Source organism: Entelurus aequoreus, linkage group LG25, assembly GCF_033978785.1.
Source record: "Entelurus aequoreus isolate RoL-2023_Sb linkage group LG25, RoL_Eaeq_v1.1, whole genome shotgun sequence".
NCBI lineage: Eukaryota > Metazoa > Chordata > Actinopteri > Syngnathiformes > Syngnathidae > Entelurus > Entelurus aequoreus.
Window position 1 is genome coordinate 14,036,011 of NC_084755.1, and position 24,782 is coordinate 14,060,792.

A 24,782-nucleotide genomic window follows, 5' to 3' on the forward strand; every position below is an offset into this window, starting at 1 on the left:
ACTCTGGGCCGGATCCCAAGCAGGCAGAGGCCAAGGCTTGACCATTCGAGTTGTTGTTTTTGTCCTTGTGATTGTTGAGCTAAACATTTTTGATCCAGCTCTTGTATTGGAATTAGCTTGTTTTGTGTCTATTTTAATTATTTTTAGAATAACGTTTGCCCTCATTCAAGACAGGAAGAGACAGCACCATTTCACTTAACCTATTTCTCCAGTCCCCAACTCACTGGCCTATTTAGGTCTGCAAGTCTGTGGCAATGCATCACCTTCTTCCAACAAGTGCATTTTAACACATCGACCATGTCTTTTTTATCCTCTTCAGCACCACATCTTCATGCACTCACCTGTGTGTAGAAATAGCTCTCATCTTCCCTCCCTTGCATTTAGGATTAGACTCACCTCTCAACTATGCAGTTTTCAGAAAATGGCAGCCATTTGAGGGCTAGCCGCATCTTCTTAGGCTATGTCTACACCACTGGTTCTTAACCTGGGTTCGATCGAACCCTAGGGGTTCGGTAAATCGGCCTCAGGGGTTCGGTGGAGCCTCTGCCGCGGAGGTCAAGACACACCCGACTCATCGGTTAAATAAAAACTTCTCCCTATCGGCGTATTATGGATACCCCCAAACAATGTTCCCTCTAATTTTCCATATAAGTGAGCAAACGCAAAAACTCCTTCAGCATTCAGTGGAGCATATGTGAGCGACGTCAGACGTGCACACTGTGGCCACACCTGTCCCAAACCTGACTAAATAACAAGTTAAATGTTTTATTTTTATAATCAAATGACAGCAGTCATTTCCATAGTTTCTAATATAAGTGTTTTGGCCCACTTACAATGACAATAACAAAAAATATTGTTTTTCATGAGCTGTGTACTACTATTGTAGTGGGGGTCCTGCTTTGGAAATAATTTGTACCCCTTTCAGATATCGCATTTAGTTCCCACTAAAACATTCACATGTTGCACAATGAGATGTAAACATGGGATCATGTGTACATACCTGTAACTTTCTGTTTGTAAAAAAATATATTGATTAGTATTTATTTAATATAATAACACCATTTCATAATTCATATTTATAAATTAAGATTAAATAAAAAAAAATAAAAAAAATGTTTGTCTCTATAGAAGGGTTCGGTGAATGCACATATGAAACTGGTGGGGTTCGGTACCTCCAACAAGGTTAAGAACCACTGCACTAAGCCGGATAACCCCTTAAACGAATACCGTATATTACCAAATAAACGCCCTTGGGCAAATAACCGCCCATGTCCTAATAGCCGCCCGGGGTCTGACCCAATTTTGTGAATTAACCGTCTCTTCCTAATAACTGCCTATGTCCAAATAGCTGCCCATGGGCTGTTATTTGCATAATTTAGATTAAAATACTACTGGGGTTGCGTTTGCTGCAGTATTATTTTTTTGATGGTTTTATAGAGTACTTGGTACCATAATTTTATTTTTCCTGTATGCTGCTTTATTTAAAACTTGTAGCACTGTAGCCTTTATTTTATTTAAGTGACAGTATTATTGTTCTGTTTTGATGGTGGGTTTTTTTACTTGAGTACTTGGTACCATAATTGTATTTTTCCCGGTAGGCTGCTTTATTTAAAAAGTTTATTTATTTTTAGTATTGGTATTCTATTTGACAATTGTTGCACTACTGCCATGTTGAGGCCTTGTTGATCTCTTGTCTTTTGATAGCCTACCTCATGTTGATCTCTTGTTTTTTTGTTTGTATATTTTCAATAGCTTTTACATTTAAAGTTTTTTTTACGAAAAAAAACCCCATTGTAACCAAATAATGGCCTGGTGCAGGCTGGTGCAAAAATAAATAAAAGCCTTGTGCAAATAACCGCCCGCTTCTTTTAAACGCCTGTCTCCAAAATCGATTTTGTGAAATAAACGCCCGGGCTACTATTTGGTAATATACGGTAATTATTTAGCCTAAGCCCTGTTTCAGCCACACTAAACTATCTTTTAAGGTCCCCCTCCTCGGACATTTTTTTACACGGGGAAGTGCGCCGTGTATTTCTTGAATCTCCGGCTCTTAGCTTTGTATGGATTCATTGATCGTTTACAAACTGAGTTCGGAGAGGAAGTGACGCCAGAAAGACCGCGCCACAGCCAGCTTCATAATAAAACGGTTTCGTAACTCGGCGGTAACCACTGGAAATATGTAGGCGAGTCATCCAGACATGCCCGTGTTTCTCCTACATGTACAGACGCTTGTGGAAATCACACATGAATACCTTAAAAGAAAGCGATTGCAGCTATTTGGGATACAACACTTCTCAATGTCCGGGTCAGCTGTGATTCTACTTCCCGAAAAACTTTGTCCATTTGTCGAAGGGGAGTCAACGAGAACGCGGGCTCCCGTGGATGTTATAAAAAAAGGTAGCATGTGCTTTGTATTACCTGGCTGTCGAGGGAAGACTACGGAAAACGGCGAAGGCTTTTGGACTGGCAAAGCAGACTGTATCAGTTATTGTCCACCATGTATGTCGCGGACTCAACGTCGAGGTCCAGAGTATATAAAGTCACCAAAAACGAACGGACAATGAAGGCAAAAAAGTGAGGAGTGTCCTGACCAGATATCTAGATCCCTAGTTTGATTGATGTAAAATGTTCTTTATCACATTGTTTACGTGTCTAATAAAGATTTGATTAATTTATGATGGTTCAGGTGTGATTCACTACAATAGGGCCCCACAGCACACTGGATTCCAGGTAATTGCAATACCACAACACTGGATATTGTTCAGATAAGTTAAATTCAAGAACTTGCACACAATGCAACACTTGAGGTGACTACGACGTGCGCATTTTCCGCGCATGCATTCTAGGCGGACGGAGGGGGTTAGGAGGTCTTAAACGACCATTGTGTGTGTGTGGACAAGGATAAGGTTAGGTGGGATTAAACCCTGGATAACCTTAGTGTAGAAGGGGCCTGAGAGTCTCTGCTCCTCTGCAGGGAAAGTGTGGTCCACTTTGATTTAAAGCCATGCATGTGTGCACCCTTGGCTATTTCATTTGCATACATACTGTACACAATATGCTGTTATGTAAACTGTCCTTGCCTGCCTTCCAACCTCTTGCTCGGCAAGTGTGTCACACTCTCAAGGAGCATATGGCAGCCGACAGCTAGCATGAACGTAGCTTGCCCTGCTGAGGTAGCAAACAGGGCACATGCACATTTTGAGAGGTTTGTGCAGTTTTCGGTCTAATGAAACTGTTGTTTGTTTGTTTGTTTTGGAACCCTGTCAGTGCCTCTCAGAGACAGCGTGTTACAGTAAAGCGTTCGCAATAAAGACGCTTTGTTAGGGCGCCGTCAAAAGAGAGATGATGTCATATCGGACACAAGCGCCGCCCACCCATCCATTTCCAAATATCCCAAAGAGATGGTTTTATTTACCACTTTAAATGTACCAGCGAAGAAGAAAAGGCAATCTGGGAGGAGCAGCATGGCGCACACATACCCGGACAGATGGCATCTCTGTCGCAGATTCTCCTCCGCGCGTTGATTTTATTGAGCTCGGCACACAGGGAAGATAGTCCCGATGTGTGTCGCAGGTTTCGAGGTCGACTTGTTGGCTCAAATTGTTTAGAGCAGGGGTCGGCAACCCAAAACGTTGAAAGAGCCATAATGGACCAAAAATACAAAAACTAATCTGTCTGGAGCCGCAAAAATTAAAAGTCTTTTATAAGTGTTATAATGAAGGCAACACATGATGTAAGTGTTTAAATTAGCCTACTATCAAAATAACTTTAAAAGTCTTATATAAGTGTTATAATGAAGGCAACACATGATGTAAGTGTTTATATTAGCCTACTATCAAAATAACTTTAAAAGTCTTATATAAGTGTTATAATGAAGGCAACACATGATGTAAGTGTCTATATTAGCCTACTATCAAAAGGACTATAAAAGTCTTATATAAGTCGGACGGCGTGGCGAAGTTGGTAGAGTGGCCGTGCCAGCAATCGGAGGGTTGCTGGTTACTGGGGTTCAATCCCCACCTTCTACCATCCTAGTCACGTCCGTTGTGTCCTTGGGCAAGACACTTCACCCTTGCTCCTGATGGCTGCTGGTTAGCGCCTTGCATGGCAGCTCCCGCCATCAGTGTGTGAATGTGTGTGTGAATGGGTGAATGTGGAAATACTGTCAAAGCGCTTTGAGTACCTTGAAGGTAGAAAAGCGCTATACAAGTATAACCCATTTATCATTTATCATTATTTAAGTCTTATAATGAAGGCAACACATGATGTAAGTGTCTATATTAGCCTACTATCAAATTGACTTTAAAAGTCTTGTATAAGTCTTATAATGAAGGCAATACATGATGTAAGTGTTACATGGCCTTTCCTTTTAACAACACTCAGTAAACGTTTGGGAAGTGAGGAGACCAATTTTTGAAGCTTTTCCGGTGGAATTCTTTCCCATTCTTGGTTGATGTACAGCTTAAGTTGTTCAACAGTCTAGTACCCGCACTCTTTGACTATGAAGCCACGTTGTTGTAACATGTGGCTTGGCATTGTCTTGCCGAAATAAGCAGGGGCGTCCATGATAACGTTGTTTGGATGGCAACATATGTTGCTCCAAAACCTGTATGTACCTTTCAGCATTTATGGTGCCTTCACAGATGTGTAAGTTACCCATGCCTTGGGCACTAATACACCCCCATACCATCACAGATGCTGGCTTTTGAACTTTGCGTCTACAACAATCCGGATGGTTCTTTTCCTCTTGTTCCGGAGGACACAACGTCCACAGTTTTCAAAAACAATTTGAAATGTAGACTCGTCAGAACACTTTTACACTTTGCATCAGTCCATCTTTGATGAGCTGGGGCCCTGCGAAGCCACTGGCGTGTCTGGGTGTTGTTGATAAATGGCTTTGGCTTTGCATAGTAGAGTTTTAACTAGCACTTACAGATGTAGCGACAAACTGTCGTTACTGACAGTGTTTTTTTAAGTGTTCCTGAGCCCATGTGGTGATATCCTTTACACACTTTTTTGAAACATGTTGCAGGCATCAAATTCCAAATGAGCTAATATTTGCAAAAAATAACAACGTTTTCCAGTTCGTACATTAAGTATATTGTCTTTGCAGTCTATTCAATTGAATATAGGTTGAAAAGGATTTGCAAATCATTGTATTCTGTTTTTATTTACGATTTACACAACGTGCCAACTTCTCTGGTTTTGGGGTTTGTAGAATATAGTGTAGAAATGCACACACTTGCAAGAAATGTAGTCTTCATTTTCTAAATGTTCTTTCGGGGCTTGCGTGGCATCACTTTCTGACGATTTTCTTCTTTTTTACGTCATTTTTCCTCTTTTATGTCCTCAAAGGTTGCTCACATGCCTGCAAACAGTGCAACATATGCCGTTTGTACGGACGCTAAAACAGTAAGAGTCTTTTTAAAGTGCAGACCCAGTCCAAAAGCAAAGACATAGGGACACTTGTTCTCACCACAGCTACATTTTGCCGCAATCTGTCTGTCTGGCAACTTGGCGGCGAAACGGCAGCTTGTGTCCTTGGATGACTTGAATGAGTATGAATTCACGCATTTCAGTGGCCACAGTATCTTTGAGGACCTTTTTTTTTTTTGCACAGATGTCCAAAGGCTGTCTGCTTTATTGCTGTGGGAACTGTAGTAGTGTTCCTGGCTGCTTGTACCTTGCACTTCTAGAAACTCTGGCTAGAGTTGGGTGCATTTTCCCTTGCAAGTCGCTAACGAGCACTACCTCGCCATGTTCGAAATGGCAAATACTTGCATTAGCTCGTCTTGGGTCAGTATCCTTTGCCAGCCACCATGCATGCATCCTTTAAAAACATGCAAATTTGAAGCTGCACCTCACTGGGGTTATTTTTCGGCATTGTCACTAGTAACTAGTAACTAGCTAGTTACTAGCACGTTGCTCGCCCACACAGGCTAGACTAATTTTTCACCACCAAATTAGGACAGTCCGTAGAAATGTACTTTTCTTTACGACACATCAATTTGGTTTGGATTAGTAAAACAGTATATTTCCGTGACTTTTCCAAAACTTCTCAAAAAATATTATTTTTCACAACTTTTCCAGGGCCTGGAAATTGCCTTTTACCAATCCTGCTTCTTGGCACAATGGAAGTAAAAATGAACATCATAAAAAGCTCAGGTAGAGTTACCTGATGGTGTTACCTCTGGTGTTACATTTTTTTTCTATAGAGGTCATGAATGCTATCTGCTTATGCTAATTTGAGCTACAACCCTGCAGAACATTTGTGCAAACTTCCAAATGTGGAACTATAATGCAATTATTTAAATAATTTGAATTTACCGGTGATTGGCTCCACTCCACAGGATGTCAAATTGGAATTACAAGAAGTGGAATTCAATTCCTTGCAAAGCAGAGCAATTCCTTTGACCCAAGTCATGTTTAAGAAAGGATTTGCCTTAAACATCTTTACAAACACTAATATTAAAACACAAATTCGTGGAGAATTCTGGGAAATTAAATATTTTTGCACAGTTTTCCATAATCAGCTTTATTTTAAACACATTGTATGACTGAAAAACACAAATATTACAATGCAAATGCTTTCCAGCTGCTGTTGTTGACGTGACGACCAATGCTAGGGATTGTAGTATCTTAAACATCTTTATTGCTAAATAATGATAACTTGACAGCTTCCAATTCTATAGTTTCAATACCAGTGTTGGAATAATAACTGATGCATCTTTGTTGTTTCCATTTGTTTTAACTTGTAAGCATTTAAACTTAACACCATTATGTTACATTATTATGCTTTGTCTTGAAATACTCCGATGATGTATCCAATAAATAAATGCAAGATTTTTTTGCATTTAATTCAAAGGGTCATAGCTTTGAGAGCCATTTTTAAGTTTTATTCTGTAAGGTATTTTCGTAAATGGTAAATGGTCTTTATATACACTATATTGCCAAAAGTATTTGGCCACCTGCCTTGAGTCACATATGAATTTGAAGTGCCATCCCATTCCTAACCCATAGGGTTCAATATGATGTTGGTCCACCTTTTGCAGCTATTACAGCTTCAACTCTTGTGGGAAGGCTGTCCACAAGGTTGCGGAGTGTGTTTATAGGAATACCATTCGTCCAAAATCGCATTGGTGAGGTCACACACTGATGTTGGTCGAGAAGGCCTGGCTCTCAGTCTCCGTTCTAATTCATCCCAAAGGTGTTTTACCAGGTTCAGGTCAGGACTCTGTGCAGGTCAGTCAAGTTCATCCACATCAGACTCTGTCACCCATGTCTTTGTGGACGTTGCTTTGTGCACTGGTGCATAGTCATGTTGGAAGAGGAAGGGGCCCGCTCCAAACTGTTCCCACAAGGTTGGGAGCATGGAATTGTCCAAAATAGTTTTGGTATTCTGGAGCATTCAAAGTTCCTTTCACTGGAACTAAGGGGCCAAGCCCAACTCCTGAAAAACAACCCCACACCATAATTCCTCCTCCACCAAATGTCACACTCTGCACATTGCAGTAAAAAATGTAGGGTTCTCCTGGCAACCTCCAAACCCAGACTCGTCCATAAGATTGCCAGATGGAAAATCGTGATTCATCACTCCAGAGTGTCTCCACTGCTCTAGAGTCCAGTGGCAACGTGCTTTACACCACTGCATCCGACGCTTTGCATTGGACTTGGTGATGTATGGCTTAGATACAGCTGCTCGGCCATGGAAACTCATTCCATGAACCTCACTGCGTACTGTACGTGGGCTAATTGGAAGGTCACATGAAGTTTGGAGCTCTGTAGCAACTGACTGTGCAGAAAGTCGGCGACCTTTTCGCACTATGCGCTTCAGCATCCGCTGACCCCTCTCTGTCAGTTTACGTGGCCTACCACTTCGTGGCTGAGTTGCTGTTGTTCCCAAACTCTTCCATTTTCTTATAATAAAGTTCACTTTGGAATATTTAGGAGCGAGGAAATTTCACAACTGTATTGGTTGCACTGGTGGGATCCTATGACAGTTCCACGGTGGAAGTCACTGAGCTCCTGAGAGCGGCCCATTCTTTCACAAATGTTTGTAGAAACAGTCTCCATGCCTAAGTGCTTGATTTTATACACCTGTGGCCGGGCCAAGTGATTAGGACACCTGATTCTGATCATTTGGATGGGTGGCCAAATACATTTGGCAATATAGTTCTTTACTATATTGCCAAATACATTTGGCAATATAGTTCTTTACTATACCTGAAACAATACCCAACGCGCTTTACATTATACACAAAACGTCTGTGACTAAAATGAAGAAGCTGGGCACCAACCAGGAACCCTTTAAGTTTCTGACACAGGCACTCTATCATCTGAGCCACACCATCCCAATTACTAAGAACAATAACTGATAAGTAGTAATGGTATATTAATGGGGGGCATGGTATTCTAGGTGTTAAAAACAACCAAACAAAACCATAACTGGATCTAGGGCTGGGCGATATGGCCTTTTTTTAATATCTCGATATTTTTAGGCCATATCGCGATACACGATATATATCGCGATACACGATATATATCGCAATATTTTGCCTTAGCCTTGAATGAACACTTGATGCATATAATCGCAGCAGTATGATGATTCTATGTGTCTACATTAAAACATTATTGTTCATACTGCATTAATATATGCTCATTTTAAACTTTCATGCAGAGAGGGAAATCACAACTAAGCCAATTGACCAAAAGTGTATTTATTAAACAGTTATTAAGCAGTGGCACAAACATTCATGTCATTTCAAAACAGAAAGTGCAAGATTGTCAGAGACATTTTAAAACAAGCTACGAGTGCACTTTTGTGAATGTTGTCACTAAGATGACATAACAAAACACTAAATTAAAGTGCACTTTTTGTACAGAACACCACTACAATAGTTTAAAACAAATAAAGTGCACTTTTGTGCGTGATGTCACACAAGATGTGTCAATAAGTGTCAAATAAAAATGAGCTGCATAATAGGAAATCAAATAGTGTATGTCCTTCGCTATGTGGTAGGTTACTGCGGACGTTATCTCCTTCTGTTGTTGACTATTTTTTTCATACGGTGTTGATGTGGAAATGGTTGCCTCGGCATTTTGTTGGTGTGGCACCGAACGGAGATCTTGACATGCGGAGTAAGCACTCTTCATTCTATAGCAGGTGACTTTTCAAATGATGCTACATTTTAGCAGTAATGCCACTTTTTGTAGCATTACGCAGCTACGCTTTTGCCCCACACTTGACAAATTACGGCTGTCTGTTCGACTTTGATTGATTGATTGATTCTTATATTAGTAGGTTGCACAGTGAAGTACATATTCCGTACAATTGACCACTAAATGGTAACACCCGAATAAGTTTTTCAACTTGTTTAAGTCGGGGTCCACTTAAATTGATTCATGATACAGATATATACTATCAGATATATACTATCATCATAATACAGTCATCACACAAGATAATCACATTGAATTATTTACATTATTTACAATCAGGGGTGTGTGTGTGTGTGGGGGGGGGGGGGGTAGGATATGGACAGCAAGTAGTAGACATAGAGAGAGAGAGAGAGAGAGAGATCAGAAGGCATAAGAAAAAGTATCTGCATTTGATTGTTTACATTTGATTATTAGCAATCCGGGGAGGGTGTTAGTTAAGGGTTGTAGCTGCCTGGAGGTGTACTTTTATTGCGGTTTTGAAGGAGGATATAGATGCCCTTTCTTTTATACCTGTTGGAAGCGCATTTCACATTGATGTGGCATAGAAAGAGAATGAGTTAAGACCTTTGTTAGTTCGGAATCTGGGTTTAACGTGGTTAGTGGAGCTCCCCCTGGTGTTGTGGTTATGGCGGTCATTTATGTTACGGAAGTAGTTTGACATGTACTTTGGTATCAGGGAGGTGTAGCGGATTTTATAGACTAGGCTCAGTGCAAGTGCGTAATCGAAAAAGGGTTGAACGAGAGTTCCCGCCAGAATCCTCAAGGTGCTTTTGTTGACCAGAGAGGAAATTCTGTAGAGAAATCTCGTTCGTTGGTTAACCTTTTTGATTACCTTGGTTGCCATTTTATCACAGGAAAGGTTAGCCTCTAGAATGGAACCTAGGTAGGTGACCTCATCTTTCCTGGTGATAACAATTTCACCCACTTTTATAGTGAAGTCATTGACTTTCTTAAGGTTGATGTGGGACCAAAACAGGATGGATTCCGTTTTACCCAAGTGTATGGATAGCTTGTTGTCAGCGAGCCAGGTGCAAGTTCTACAGAGCTCAGCACTGAGGATTTTCTCCACCTGTGACTTGTCCCTGTCTGATACCAGCAGGGCGGCCGAGTCATCCGACATATTCCCACTTGAAGCCAAACCACCGCCAGACGATAGACCCCCTGCTGTTTTTCTTGGGAATTAATTATTCCTTTATTTGTTACCAGATTCGCAACTTCTTTCTCTCGTATTACCACTCGCACCACAGCTAACGTCACCCATGCCGCTACCTCTCTGCTCCGCGAGGGCGTATACGTATTTGACGTATGTAAAAAGGTGCGCTTGTTTAAGTTGCTGTGAGAAGGAGAGACTAGAAAGAGTGAGAAGAGCCTGTAGTGTAATATCAGCAGCTAAAAGCAACTGCGTGAGAATGTATACTCGAATATCACGATACACTGTTTCCCACACATTCATTTATTTGTGGCGGCCCGCCACGAAAGAATTACGTCCTCCACAAATAGATTTTTCGGCTTTTTTTTTTTTTTTTTTTTGTCCTGTCCAGCTTCTCAGGCAAATCATATAGTAGATGTAGATGCCCATATCAGCTGTTCAGATTTACTTTACAAAAGAGAAGTGTAGGATACTTCTCTTGTTGCCTTATTTGTATTTGACTTTATTAAATGTATTTATATTATCATTTGGTGCAGCCGGGCCGGAGCAGGAGGGGATAGAAAGAGAGAAAAAAGAAGACAGAGGGGGAAATTGTGGGGGCAAGAGGGGGATTAGACAGAGAGACAAAAACAACAACAGCAAACACAACAACAACAACAACAATAGAGCAACATCAGCAAATACGACATGTACAAATATGATGGTAAAAGTAATAGCAAATAAGCAGTTAGCGAAAATAAAAACAATACAGAAATGACAATGAGCATTATTACACTACAAATGGAGCAATACAAATACCAATAGAAATAGCGCTATTGATAATGAACAATACCAATACTTTACCTTTATTATCAACAATACAGTTGTTCAAATGCAACAATACATATACCTGTACGTAATGATAACTTGAGATACGAAAGAATGCACGCTATAACAGTCACCTGTAGGGTTGGGTATCGAGTATCGAGTATCGATTGGAACCGGGACTAACTTTTGGAACGGAATCGTTCAAAAGTTTAAATTTCGATTTCTAGTTTCGATACCCACTCCGCCGACCGGAAAAAAAGAATAAATCCGCCGACCGGAAGAAGAAGCCGCTGAACACCAACGAAGAAGCGCCCACCGCCGGAAGTGTTAGCATAGCCGAGCCTATGTAGCCGAGCGAGTCAGTCAAACATGGATAGCGGGCGTCGGCGGTCGAAAGTGTGGCTTTATTTTACTAAAAAAAATGAAATATCGGCGAAATATAACACGTGCGACAGGACTGTTTCGTGCTTAGGAGGGTGCACGTCGAACATGATGAAGCACCTCCGAGTTCATGAAGTACAAATATATGCATGTCCCGTCTTCGACGCGCTGCGCCGACCGTCCTCCTCCTGCTGTCAGATCTCGCTTTCTCCTATTTATGCCTTCAAGCTTCTTCCACACCCAGCAAACGTGTATTTTCCACAGCAGGAGACACTATCTGTCCAGAATGCTCACGCATCCTGCCTGAGAAGGCGGATATGGTCATTTTCCTAAACAAGAACTGTCTCTGATTTTATACTGTACCTGCTGCAAATCTGGACTGGGTTTTGCAAGTTGTTTCTTATTGTTTATTTGCTTTTCTGCACCAGGTTAGCCCATCAGTGGGAGCACGGTAACATGTTTAAGTACCTGCAGCATCATACTCTTGTGTGTGTAAATTTGTTTTCATGAGGTTTCCTGCAGCATCATACACTTATGTGTAAATGTGTTTTCATGAGGTTTTCAAAAATAAAGCTCTCTTGAGGAAAGTGTACCCCTGTGAAAATGTATTTATAATATTTATATTCAAGTTCATAGATTTGATATTTATATTCTAGTTGAAAACAGCCCGGTGAGGAATTTATAGTAAAGTTCATAAAAAGTTAATAGAATTAAAATTGATGGAGAATGTCAGACTATTTCATTCAGAAAGACTGTATGTAGGTTAGCTAGCTCATTTAAAATATCCAAAACTTTTTTTTGACCCTGCCTCTTAAAAGAATCGGAATCGAGAATCGTCAGGAATCGGAATCGAAACAAAGAATCGGAATCGGAATAAGAATCGTTCGAATTCAAACGATACACAACCCTAGTCACCTGTTACCATACCGACGGGCTAACGTGTCCAGGTTATAACCCTGTTGTCAATAAACACACGTGCTTCAGATACTAATACTAATTTGATACTGTAGTAGTTATCTTTTGTTTATTCATAATGTAAAATGGATGGATGGATGGACGTTTAAAACAAAACTGTTATTATTAATTAGTAAGTATACATTTTTTTGAGCCTTTTTAGAGAAAATCATATCATTGTAGTAAATTATGCAAATTACTCGATGATGTCATGGTGACCACGCCCATAGCCACGCCCCCACCGCCACAGGTATCTTGGCAGTTTATGGGAAACACTGCGATATAGTCATTTTCTATATCGCACAGAGACAAACCCGCGATATATCGAGTATATCGATATATCGCCCAGCCCTAACTGGATCAGAACCGCGAACTGTACGTACTGTACCAAAGAAACAGATTACGATCATTACGCTTCTTCACTGTTATTAGAGATACCTTGTGTGGTACACTCAACAAATGTTTCCCTCCCTCTGTGAACGTTTCTGAGCAGCTCTCCCGCCATTCTTCTTGCATAGTTAACACAACTGTGACCTAGTTTGCAGAATGACTACAGTAAAGTGAGTCTTTCTGTTCTAGAGGCTGCCCCCTCTCCCACCTTCATCCACTATCTAGGCAGGAATAACAATTGTCCTCTCCATGCCTTGTGCAAAAGTGAATAGCGGAACATTCTAGCATGAGCACTGCTTGTCTTTTTTCTTCTTTTTTTTTTTTTTGGTGTGTGGATTTCATGCCATTGCTCCGGGTTGTGCAGACCCCTGCTGAGGCCCAGAGCCATCATTCTGCTCCACTACCCCCCCTCCACTCCCTCTCGCAGGAACCAACAGAAACCTGTTCAGTTCGTTCCATGTTCCTGTAGACCTTTTGGCTAACGAGCGAGCGTAGCCGTGTGGTTGAAAGGTCTACGAGTGTTGTTTGGCGCGAGAGCGACGTGGATTATTTATGCTTTCATAAAACAAACCAACAACGATGCCTGTGGGGGCTGAGCATGCAAGCAGCTGACCAACAGTAATTTATAGAGAGACATTCCTTATATAAGACGTGTTTGTAACGCCGTGTGCAGCTCAGATGGTCAGCTGGACGTTGCGCATGCGGCATGGAATATTGCAGCGACTCGGGATGTCTCCGGTCGCTGGGAGAAAAAAAAAATCTCCATCTTAAGGCGCCTCTTCTTTATATCACACCTTTCTTAATAATGCCGCAGCCAGTGGAGGCCAGCTTGAGCTCTCTGTGTAAATATTGTTCCAACTAATTAGCTCGTCTCTCAGTTGATCCACATCTAAGCTGCTAAGATTTCCTACAACGCACTGCAAGCAAGATTTTAAGACGCTAATACAGACAGAATGTCTTTGCACTCATCTTTTAATCAATTGATTAATCGATCACGGCTTTGGCTTGATCCCTCGATATTAGCAAGATGTTTCGAACAATCTGGCGCTTCCGACTTTGCGGGGGCATTTTGGAGTAAACGAAAGAAAGGTCCATCCAGGCATGTTTGGATGAGCTTGGTGAGGACGAACACCTGTCTCAGGTCCTGACATCAGTGAGCTCTGACCCCCCCAAGTGTTCCTTTCAAAGACTAAATACAAAATTGTATTCTAGAAATCTCATAGAATGTTTTCCGAGAAGAGTGTGTTTTTCTCCCCCATAGGAAATAATAAGGGATGTCCGATAATATCGGCCGATAAATGCTTTAAAATGTAATATCGGAAATTATCTGTTTTGGTTTCAAAAAGTAAAATATATGACTTTTTAAACGCCGCTGTGTACACGGACGTAGGGAGAAGTATAGAGTGCCAATAAATCTTAAAGGCACTTCCTTTGCGTGCCGGCCCAATCACATAATATCTACGGGTTTTACACACACATAAGTGAATGCAAGGCATACTTGGTCAACAGCCATACAGGTCACACTGAGGGTGACCGTATAAACAACTTTAACACTGTTACAAATATGCGCCACACTGTGAACCCACACCAAACAGGAATGACAAACACATTTCGGGAGAACATCCGCACCGTAACACAACATAAACACAACAGAACAAATACCCAGAACCCCTTGCAGCACTAACTCTTCTGGGACGCTACAATATACACCCCCGCTACCCCCTAACCCCCACAACTCAACCCCGCCCACCTCAAATTCCAAGCTGCTGTTTTGAGGCATGTTAAAAAAAAATAATGCACTTTGTGACTTCAATAATAAATATGGCAGTGCCATGTTGGCATTTTTTTCCATAACTTGAGTTGATTTATTTTGGAAAACCTTGTTACATTGTTTAATGCATCCAGCGGGGCATCACAACAAAATTAGGCATAATAATGTGTTAATTCCACGACTGTATATATCGGTATCGGTTGATATCGGTAATTAAGAGTTGGACAATATCGGAATATTGGATATCGGCAAAAAAGCCATTATCGGACATCTCTAGAAATAATGGAAGCACAAGTGATCTGTTCCAGAGTCAAACACAGTCAAACAGACTTTGGACTGACTGGCGGCTGCAACAACACCAAACAGAGACACGCGGCAGGCTTACACAAACACATGCATCCACAAAAAATACACGCCACACACACATACCCCATCCCTCATCCAACGCCCTTGACGCGAATCCCTTAGGGGTGATGGACGGCTGGACAGCGCTTGAAGAGCTGCAGCCTTGCGCCGTAGCCCCCACTCCCTCCCCTCTGTTGCAAGCCTCGAGTTGTATGTTGTAATATCTATATGTGCTTTGCTATGGAGTCTTTTGTCCTACTCCAGACTGGGCCCCCTTAGGTTCCCAGTCTAGATTGTATTTTTTTACTCATCCTCCCCCAGCGTTTACCTTTTTCCCATTTTTTATGGGGCACCTTGTGGCGACCCATCAGCGTTCCTGTTCTGTAACCCTGTTCTGTAACACTTTTTGTTTGTCTAATCTTAAACGGGTTTGTGCTGAAAACAAAGTTCCGTTGTACTTGTGCAATGACAATAAAGACCTAAACGGTGCCCAAAAAATAAATACTGGTCGACTTTAAGACAGCACAATGTGTGTACAACATAAACAATAACAAGTTACCAGCGTGTATTCAGGGATTGTTTCAAAAACGAGACTGTGTGTATATTTTCCGAAGAAAGAAATGTTTTAAAAAAAATAAGTGCAAAAGCATCATTATGTGTCCTTTGTTGGGATTTGTATGGAATAAGTTGGACAAAGTGTTAAAAGACTGTAAAATTTAAATTCAATTTTAAATTATTTTGAAGAAATCCATTATAAAAAAATATAATACATGCATAAGACATTGGTAGTTTGTTCTGTTTGTTTTGTCATTACACTGGGATAGATCCATGTCAGACTATTTATTTTAAGAAAAAGCATTTTCTTTATCGGTTAAATGTCTAAATGTCTGAATAAATGAAACTTGAGCTGGGGAGGTAGCGGGGGGTGTATATTGTAGCGTCCTGGAAGAGTTAGTGCTGCAAGGGGTTCTGGGTATTTGTTCTGTTGTGTTTATGTTGTGTTACGGTGCGGATGTTCTCCCGAAATGTGTTTTGTCATTCTTGTTTGGTGTGGGTTCACAGTGTGGCGCATATTTGTAACAGTGTTAAAGTTGATTATACTGTCACCCTCAGTGTGACCTGTATGGCTGTTGACCAAGTATGCTTGCATTCCCTTGTGTGTGTGAAAAGCCGTAGATATTATGTGACTGGGCCGGCACGCAAAGGCAGTGCCTTTAAGGTTTATTGGCGCTCTGTACTTCTCCCTATGTCCGTGTACACAGCGACGTTTTAAAAAGTCATAAATTTTACTTTTTGAAACCGATACCGATAATTTTGAAACCGATAGTTTCCGATATTACATTTTAAAGCATTTATCGTCCGATAATATCGTCAGTCCGATATTATCGGACATCCCTACTGCTAGGTGTCCCTCTTTTTTTTCAGGGATTTGGCAACCCTAATCGTATCGGCAGGTAAAAAGTTGTATCAGGACACCCCTTCTTATTATAAACATTTTTTATAACTTTGGTATTGCTCGTATTTATATTTCGGTATTGATCTGCCCATGACAAATGTGACAATGTAATACTACAGTTGTAAATGGGCTTATGTTATTTTATTTAAACCCATTGTGGAGTATTAGAACATTCCACGGCACATATTCATGGCTGAATTATACTTATCACTGGTTTGAATGTAACTTAGATATTGGGTTTCACTATGTAAAGCGCTTTGAGTCACTTGAGAAAAAGCGCTATATAAATGTAATTCACTTCACTTCACTTCATTTTTTTAACAAAGAATGTCAATCAGCCGGACATGGCCCTTCAAAATAAAAGTAACCTCAGGCTTTGACACTTGCTAAATTGATGGCAGTTGAATGATCAGAGTTGTGTGCAACAAATACCAACTGTACAACATCAGGGACATATATTGTGTGGTGTGTGTGTGTGTGTGTGTGTGTGTGTGTGTGTGTGTGTGTGTGTGTGTGTGTGTGTGTGTGTGTGTGTGTGTGTGTGTGTGTGTGTGTGTGTGTGTGTGTGTGTGTGTGTGTGTGTGTGTGTGTGTGTGTGTGTGTGTGTGTGTGTGTGTGCGCCTCTGTTGAGTCATCAGCTGCCTCAGGTAGAGGAATGCTGGCGAAGTGGCAGATGGTTGGCATTAATAATGAGCGCTGCGCCCACATGGCTGCCTCGTCTCCCACATGTTTACTTTGCTCCCAGGATAGATCGTGTTTGTAGAGAAGAATTATTGCTCCTCACCTCCCCAGTGTGGACAAACAGTCGAGCAGTAATATGCTTGTCGTCGCGCCGACGCTCCTGAGAGGAATCGGGGAGATTGTTGTTGAATGTCACCAGTCTTGTTCACAATACGGTCGTTGAAGATGCTCCAATCTTCATTTCAATTCCCACCTCAGTGTATGAGAATATGTTTTGTCATCCACTCTTGGCTTACTATGCATCCTTTTCCACTACAACGTAGAATACACTATATTGCCAAAAGTATTGGGCCACCCATACAAATGATCAGAATCAGGTGTCCTAATCCCTAGGCCACAGGTGTATGAAATCAAGCACTTAGGCATGGAGACTGTTTCTACAAACATTTGTGAAAGAATGGGCCACTCTCAGTGATTTCCAGCGCGGAACTGTCATAAGATGCCACCTGTGCAACAAATCCAGTCATGAAATTTCCTCGCTCCTAAATATTCCAAAGTCAGCTTTATTATAAGAAAATGGAAAGGTTTGGGAACAACAGCAACTCAGCCACAACTGACAGAGAGGGGTCAGCGGATGCTGAAGCGCATCGTGCAAAGAGAGCTACAGAGCTCCAAACTTCATGTGACCTTCCAATTAGCCCACGTACAGTACGCAGAGAGCTTCATGGAATGGGTTTCCATGGCCGAGCAGCTGTGTCTAAGCCATACATCACCAAGTCCAATGCAAAGCGTGGGATGCAGTGGTGTAAAGCACGTCGCCACTGGACTCTAGAGCAGTGGAGACGCCTTCTCTGGAGTGATGAATCACGCTTTTCCATCTGGCAACCTGATGGACCAGTCTGGGTTTGGAGGTTGCCAGGTGAACGCTACATTTCGGACTGCATTGTGCCGAGTGTGAAATTTGGTGGAGGAGGAATTATGGTGTGGGGTTATTTTTCAGGAGTTGGGCTTGGCCCCTAGTTCCAGTGAAAGGAACTTTGAATGCTCCAGGATACCAAAACATTTTGGACAATTCCATGCCCCCAACCTTGTGGGAACAGTTTGTAGCGGGCCCCTTCCTCTTCCAACATGAGCAAGGTCCATAAAGACATGAATGACAGAGTCTGGTGTGGATGAACTTGACTGGCCTGCACAGAGTCCTGACCTGAACCCGATAGAAGACCTTTGGGATGAATTAGAACGGAGACTGAGAGCCAGGCCTTCTCGACCAACATCAGTGTGTGACCTCACCAATGCGCTTTTGGAAGAATGGTGGAAAATTCCTATAAACACACTCTGCAACCTTGTGGACAGCCTTCCCAGAAGAGTTGAATCTGTAATAGCTGCAAAAGGTGGACCGACATCATATTGAACCCTATGGGTTAGGAATGGGATGGCACTACAAGTTCATATGTGAGTCAAGGCAGGTGGCCAAATACTTTTGGCAATATAGTGTATGTCACAACCCAATAAAAAAAAAGACGTCTAGGCCTTACTTACTTTTGTTAAAACTATCCCACATGCTAAGGAACATACCAAAAAAAGTTGGAAAATATTCTTTGTGGCACAATTTATATAATCTTAATCGATAACATTCCTGACTTAACAAAGATAACAATGATATCAGAGGTAGTCATTCACAATATGTTTACAATAGGGTTGTACGGTATACCGGTATTAGTATAGTACTGCGATACTAATGACTCATATTCGGTACTATACCGCCTCTGAAAAGTACCGGTCTCCCATCCCCCACCGCGCCCCCGTTGTCGTCGCGTTGTGTAACTGCTGGTTTACGAGCAGACGAGCATGTTCGGCAGCGCACACTCACAGAGTACTTACAAGCAGACACAGTGTGTAGACAGAAAAGGGAGAACGGGCGCATTTTGGCTGAAAAACTAACGATAAAGGTGAAGTTATAACACTGAAACGCCCTCAGGAAGAGGTGCTTTAAGACATGGCTAGATAGCTAGCGGCTAAAGTCCATCCGCAGTCTGCAGTGTTGTAACTACTTCTAAATCACTAATCCTCGTCTCCATGGCGACAAATAAAGTAAGTTTCTTACAAGTATCATCCCTGCAGGACGAGGAATACCTGAGACTTTTATTAGTAGGTTGCACAGTGAAGTACATATTCCGTACAATTGACCACTAAATGTTAACACCCGAATAAGTTTTTCAACTTGTTTAAGTCTGGGTCCACTTAAATTGATTCATGATACAGATACTTGCTTCACTACACACCGTAGCTCACCGGCGTCACAATGTAAACAAACGCCATTGGTGGATCTACACCTGACATCCACTGTAATGATACCAAGTACAGGAGCGTATGTAGTCGATACTACTATGGTTACATCAATATTTTTTGGCATCACAACATCTTCTTTTGTTTAAAAAAAATGTATTTTATGTTTTTAAACTCAGGAAATATGTCCCTGGACTTTGAATATGACCAATGTATGATCCTGTAACGACTTGGTATCGGATTGATACCTAATTTTGTGGTATCATCCAAAACTAATGTACAATATCAAACAACAGAAGAATAAGTGATTATTAAATTTTAACAGAAGTGTAGATAGAACATGTTAAAAGAGAAAGTAAGCAGATATTAACAGTAAATGAACAAGTAGATTAATAATAAACGTTTACAGTTTGTCCCTCATAATGTTGACAAAACAATAGAATGATAAATGACACAATATGTTACTACATATGTCAGCAGCTAAATTAGGAGCCTTTGTTTGTTTACTTACTAATAAAAGACAAGTTGTCTTGTATGTTCACTATTTTACTTAAGGACAAACTTGCAATAAGAAACATATGTTTAATATACCCTAAGATTTTTTGTTAAAATAAAGCCAATAATGCAATTTTTTGTGGTCCCCTTTATTTAGCAAAGTATCGAAATAATTTTAGTATTGGTACCAAAATATCGGTATCAGGACAACACTAGTTTACAATATTACATAACGTCTACACTAAAGTTATGTTAGCGTATCGTCATCATCTTACTCATCCGAGTGGCCTTTTAATCTATTTATTGTTTGTCTTCATGTTATATACATTAAAGTTATGGTTAAACTAGAACACAGCACCCAGTTTGGATCAGCACCAACCCTTTTGTTGGTGCAAACCATGCGAAAATATCCCGAAAAAATTGCACCGATTGGAACATTCCCCCCGAGAACCGTGCCAAATTTCCCCGGGTTATTTTTCTCCCTTCCTTTTGTCACATAATCAGCAATCTGTGATCATGTTTTTCACACATTTACTGCATTTTTATTTTTTTTGGTACTACTGCTCAGTGCCCTCATTCCCGTTGGTTTATTTATTTTTCTGACTGTGTCACATAATGCTAGTTTGCTCAAAATACACATTTTGGATCAAGCAAGAAAACATTTGGTAACACTTTAGTATGGGGAACATATTCACCATTAATTAGTTGCTTATTAACATGCAAATTATGGTTCAACCCCCCCTCACCTCAGCACCTCATCATCATAAACACACAAACAGTTAAAACAGTTGACACTTTTAAATACCTGGGCGTAACCTTGGACACTAAACTCACATTTGATCAGCACACAACGGACATTCAAAAAAGAAGTCAACAAAGACTGTCAGCCATCCGTAAACTTAAAGGACTATACGTTGCACCTCACCTCCTGTTATTACTTTACCAAAGCATTGTTCAACCCATCCTTATGTACTGTTCCGCATGTTTTTTCACCATGCTTTCTGTAACCAACCGGACCAAACTCACGCGCATTACAAACGTAGCAGCTAAAATCATCGGCCTACCCACACCCAACATTTCAGATTTAAACCACAGGTCCATCATTCGACTGGCAAACACGATAGTCCAGGATATCACTCACCCACTAAACCAATACATCATCCCACTACCATCAGGGCGCAGGTACAGAACCATCAAATTCCCGAGGGCCGGCCTCAGGAAAAGCCTTCTCCCTGCAGCTATAGCCGCCCTTAACAGCAGGCCCGGCCGACCTGTCTGTCAAACCTGTAAATGTGTTGGTCATGTATGATGTCTTTTTGTTATTTTTGTTTCGTGATGTGTAATGTCTATTGTTAAAATGTACGGCAGTGAAGATGAATTTCCCCAACGGGGACCAATAAATGTAAATCTAAATTAGTAACATATTGGCTCTTAATTAGTCATTATTAAGTACTTATGAATGCCTAATACTGCATGGCCTTATTATACAACCAGTAAGCCATTAACTAAGAGTCTTCCCTCAATAACCTCAGAATTATTGCTTATTAGTAACCCTAACCCTAACCGAGGTGGTCCCAGGGCAGCCAGGAGACATAGTCTTCCCAACGTGTCCTGAGTCTTCCCCATGGCCTCCTACCGGTCGGACGTGCCTTGAACACCTCTCTAGAGAGGCGTTCGGGTGGCATCCGGACCAGATGCCCGAACCACCTCATCTGGTTCCTCTCCATGTGGAGGAGCAGCGGCTTTACTTTGAGCTCCCCCCGGATGACAGAGCTTCTCACCCTATCTCTAAGGGAGAGCCCCGCCACCCGGCGTAGGAAACTCATTTTTGGCCGCTTGTACCCGTGATCTTGTCCTTTCGGTTATAACCCAAAGATCATTACCATAGATCAGGATGGGAACGTAGATCGACCGGTAAATCGAGAGCTTTGCCTTCCGGCTCGGCTCCTTCTTCACCACAACGGATCGATACAGCGTCCGCATTACTGAAGACGCCGCACCGATCCGCCTGTCGATCTCATGATCCACTCTTCCCTCACTCGTGAACAAGACTCCGAGGTACTTGAACTCCTCCACTCGGGGCAGGGTCTCCTCCCCTAACCCGGAGATGGCACTCCACCCTTTTCTGGTCGAGAACCATGGACTCAGACTTGGAGGTGCTGATTCTCATATGATTCTCTTATATGTTCCCCTTGTGTCCAAATAACTCTAAATTAAGTCTTTGTTACTTTAATAAGCAACTAATTAATGGTGAATGTGTTCCTCGTACTAAAGTGTTACCCAACATTTTACTAACACTGCATTATTTGTGATTGACGATAAACAACAGTCGGCTATTCCTTCACCCAACAAAAGCCATCTTTTGAATGAATTATGCAATAAGGCTCCTCTGGCATGTTGTTCCAGACACAAATGCAGGAAGTGGTTGCACACACATGCAAGAGAAGGGAAGTATATTGGAAGTATTTGCTGCACTTTGCTGGTTATTAAAGTCAATTTTTGACTTAATTTAAGAGACCAACTTGCCTTCTTCCAATATTCACAATTAGAGATGTCTGATAATATCGGACTGGCGATATTATTGGCCGATAAATGCTTTAAAATGTAATATCGGAAATTATCGGTATCGGTAGGATCCTTGCGGGAACTTAGTTTCTCAATAGTGTACCTACCCTCCGTCGCCCTGAAAGTGAACTGTGCGTCTCACTTCTCCCTGGATTTCCCTCTGGACTCTGACGCCTCTCTCTGCCCCACGGACCTCACGCAAATCTCGGATCCCTTCTGCGTTGCCCTCTTTGGTTTTGTCTGCTACCTCATTCAACATTTACAGTAACACTCAACAGCTAATCTACACACATAGTCACACGCACACACACACACGCTCTTGGATTTTGTCACACACCATTCTATAGTTAATTAGTATTGTGTATTATTATATTATATATATAATAAATAATTGAACATTACTTCCCCCTGGTGTCTGTTGCCGTCATCTCCCTCCGCTACTCCCTACCCCGCCCACCTCAACCTCCTCATGCTCACTCAGGGAGAGCATTTCCCAAATTCCAAGCTGCTGTTTTGAGGCATGTTAAAAAAAATAATGCACTTTGTGACTTCAATAATAAATATGGCAGTGCCATGTTGGCATTTGTTTCCATAACTTGAGTTGATTTATTTTAGAAAACCTTGTTACATTGTTAAATGCAGTGGTCCCCAACCTTTTTGTAGCTGCGGACTGGTCAACGCTTTAAAGCTTGTCCCACAGACCGGGGTGGGGGGGTGGTATTTTTATTTTTATTATTATTATTATTTTTTTTCATAAAGAAATACAATCATGTGTGCTTAAGGACTGTATCCCTGCAGATTGTATTAATCTATATTGATACACTACAGTTCAAAAGTTTGGGGTCACATTGAAATGTCCTTATTTTTGAAGGAAAAGCACTGTACTTTTCAATGAAGATACCTTTAAACTAGTCTTAACTTTAAAGAAATACACTCTATACATTGCTAATGTGGTAAATTACTATTCTAGCTGCAAATGTCTGGTTTTTGGTGCAATATCTACATAGGTGTATAGAGGCCCATTTCCTTTCCAGCAACTATCACTCCAGTGTTCTAATGGTACAATGTGTTTGCTCATTGGCTCAGAAGGCTAATTGATGATTAGAAAACCCTTGTGCAATCATGTTCACACATCTGAAAACAGTTTAGCTCGTTACAGAAGCTACAAAACTGATCTTCCTTTGAGCAGATTGAGTTTCTGGAGCATCACATTTGTGGGGTCAATTAAACACTCAAAATGGCCAGAAAAAGAGAACTTTCATCTGAAACTCGACAGTCTATTCTTGTTCTTAGAAATGAAGGCTATTCCATAAAATTCTTTGGGTGACCCCAAACTTTTGAACGGTAGTGTATATAATGTATATATTGTGTTTTTTATGTTGATTTAAGTAAAAAAAAAAAAAAAAAGTTGTTTTTTTGTTGATGTTTTTTTATTTCTTGTGCGGCCCGGTACCAATCGGTGGGGACCACTGGTTTAATGCATCCAGCGGGGCATCACAACTAAATTAGGCATAATAATGTGTTAATTCCACGACTGTATATATCGGTATCGGTAATTAAGAGTTGGACAATATCGGAATATCGGATATCGGCAAAAAAGCCATTATCGGACATCCCTATTCACAATGCACTCTTTTGTTTTAGGGCTGAAAAAACCGAGGTGTTAAGCGAGGACCTCCTACAGGTGAGCTATTCCGTTGCTTTAACTCAGGTAGCAATGAGTCGGTTTTGAATATGTGTTTGTTGCAGGTGGAAAAGCGTCTGGACTTGGTCAAACAAGTGACACACAGCACTCACAAGAAGCTGACGGCTTGCCTGCAGGGTCAGCAGGGCACTGAAGTAGAGAAGAAATCTGTCAAGTCACCCTCAGTGTGTCTATCATGCACCCGTCAGCTTGTTTCCGATGCCAGGTTGCACATGGAAACTGATGACCACGATCTGTTTGTCTCTCTCTGTTTTGACAGAAGAAACTACCGCTTACCATCCTGGCACAATGTATGATCGAGGGAGCTGCAGTGTTGGGGGATGACTCCCTCCTGGGGTACGTCACGCAAAGCCTCGCATATTATTATAGCACTCCCTTGGGACACCAGTCCAGTATTAAACCTTTTAGACTCTTTAAGGCCACCGTATTTTTTGCTAGTATCCAAAATGCTGAATTAAGTACAAACCCCAAAACCAGTAAAGTTGGCACGTTGTGTAAATCGTAAATAAAAACAGAATACAATGATTTGCAAATCCTTTTCAACCTATATCCAATTGAATAGACTGCAAAGACAAGA

The 24,782-nt window shown here is 41.3% G+C and overlaps 1 protein-coding gene across 4 annotated transcripts in view; it reads left to right on the forward strand.

Moving 5' to 3' along the window:
- Positions 1 to 24,782, forward strand: part of arhgap44a (Rho GTPase activating protein 44a) — a 95,418-nt gene that overhangs the window by 16,685 nt on the left and 53,951 nt on the right. For all 4 annotated transcript variants that reach the window (XM_062037209.1, XM_062037212.1, XM_062037210.1 and 1 more), the window contains exons 2-4: positions 24,145 to 24,184; positions 24,250 to 24,369; positions 24,465 to 24,541. In XM_062037209.1, coding sequence (XP_061893193.1) covers positions 24,145 to 24,184; positions 24,250 to 24,369; positions 24,465 to 24,541 — 237 coding nt within the window. The remainder of the gene's footprint in view (positions 1 to 24,144; positions 24,185 to 24,249; positions 24,370 to 24,464; positions 24,542 to 24,782) is intronic.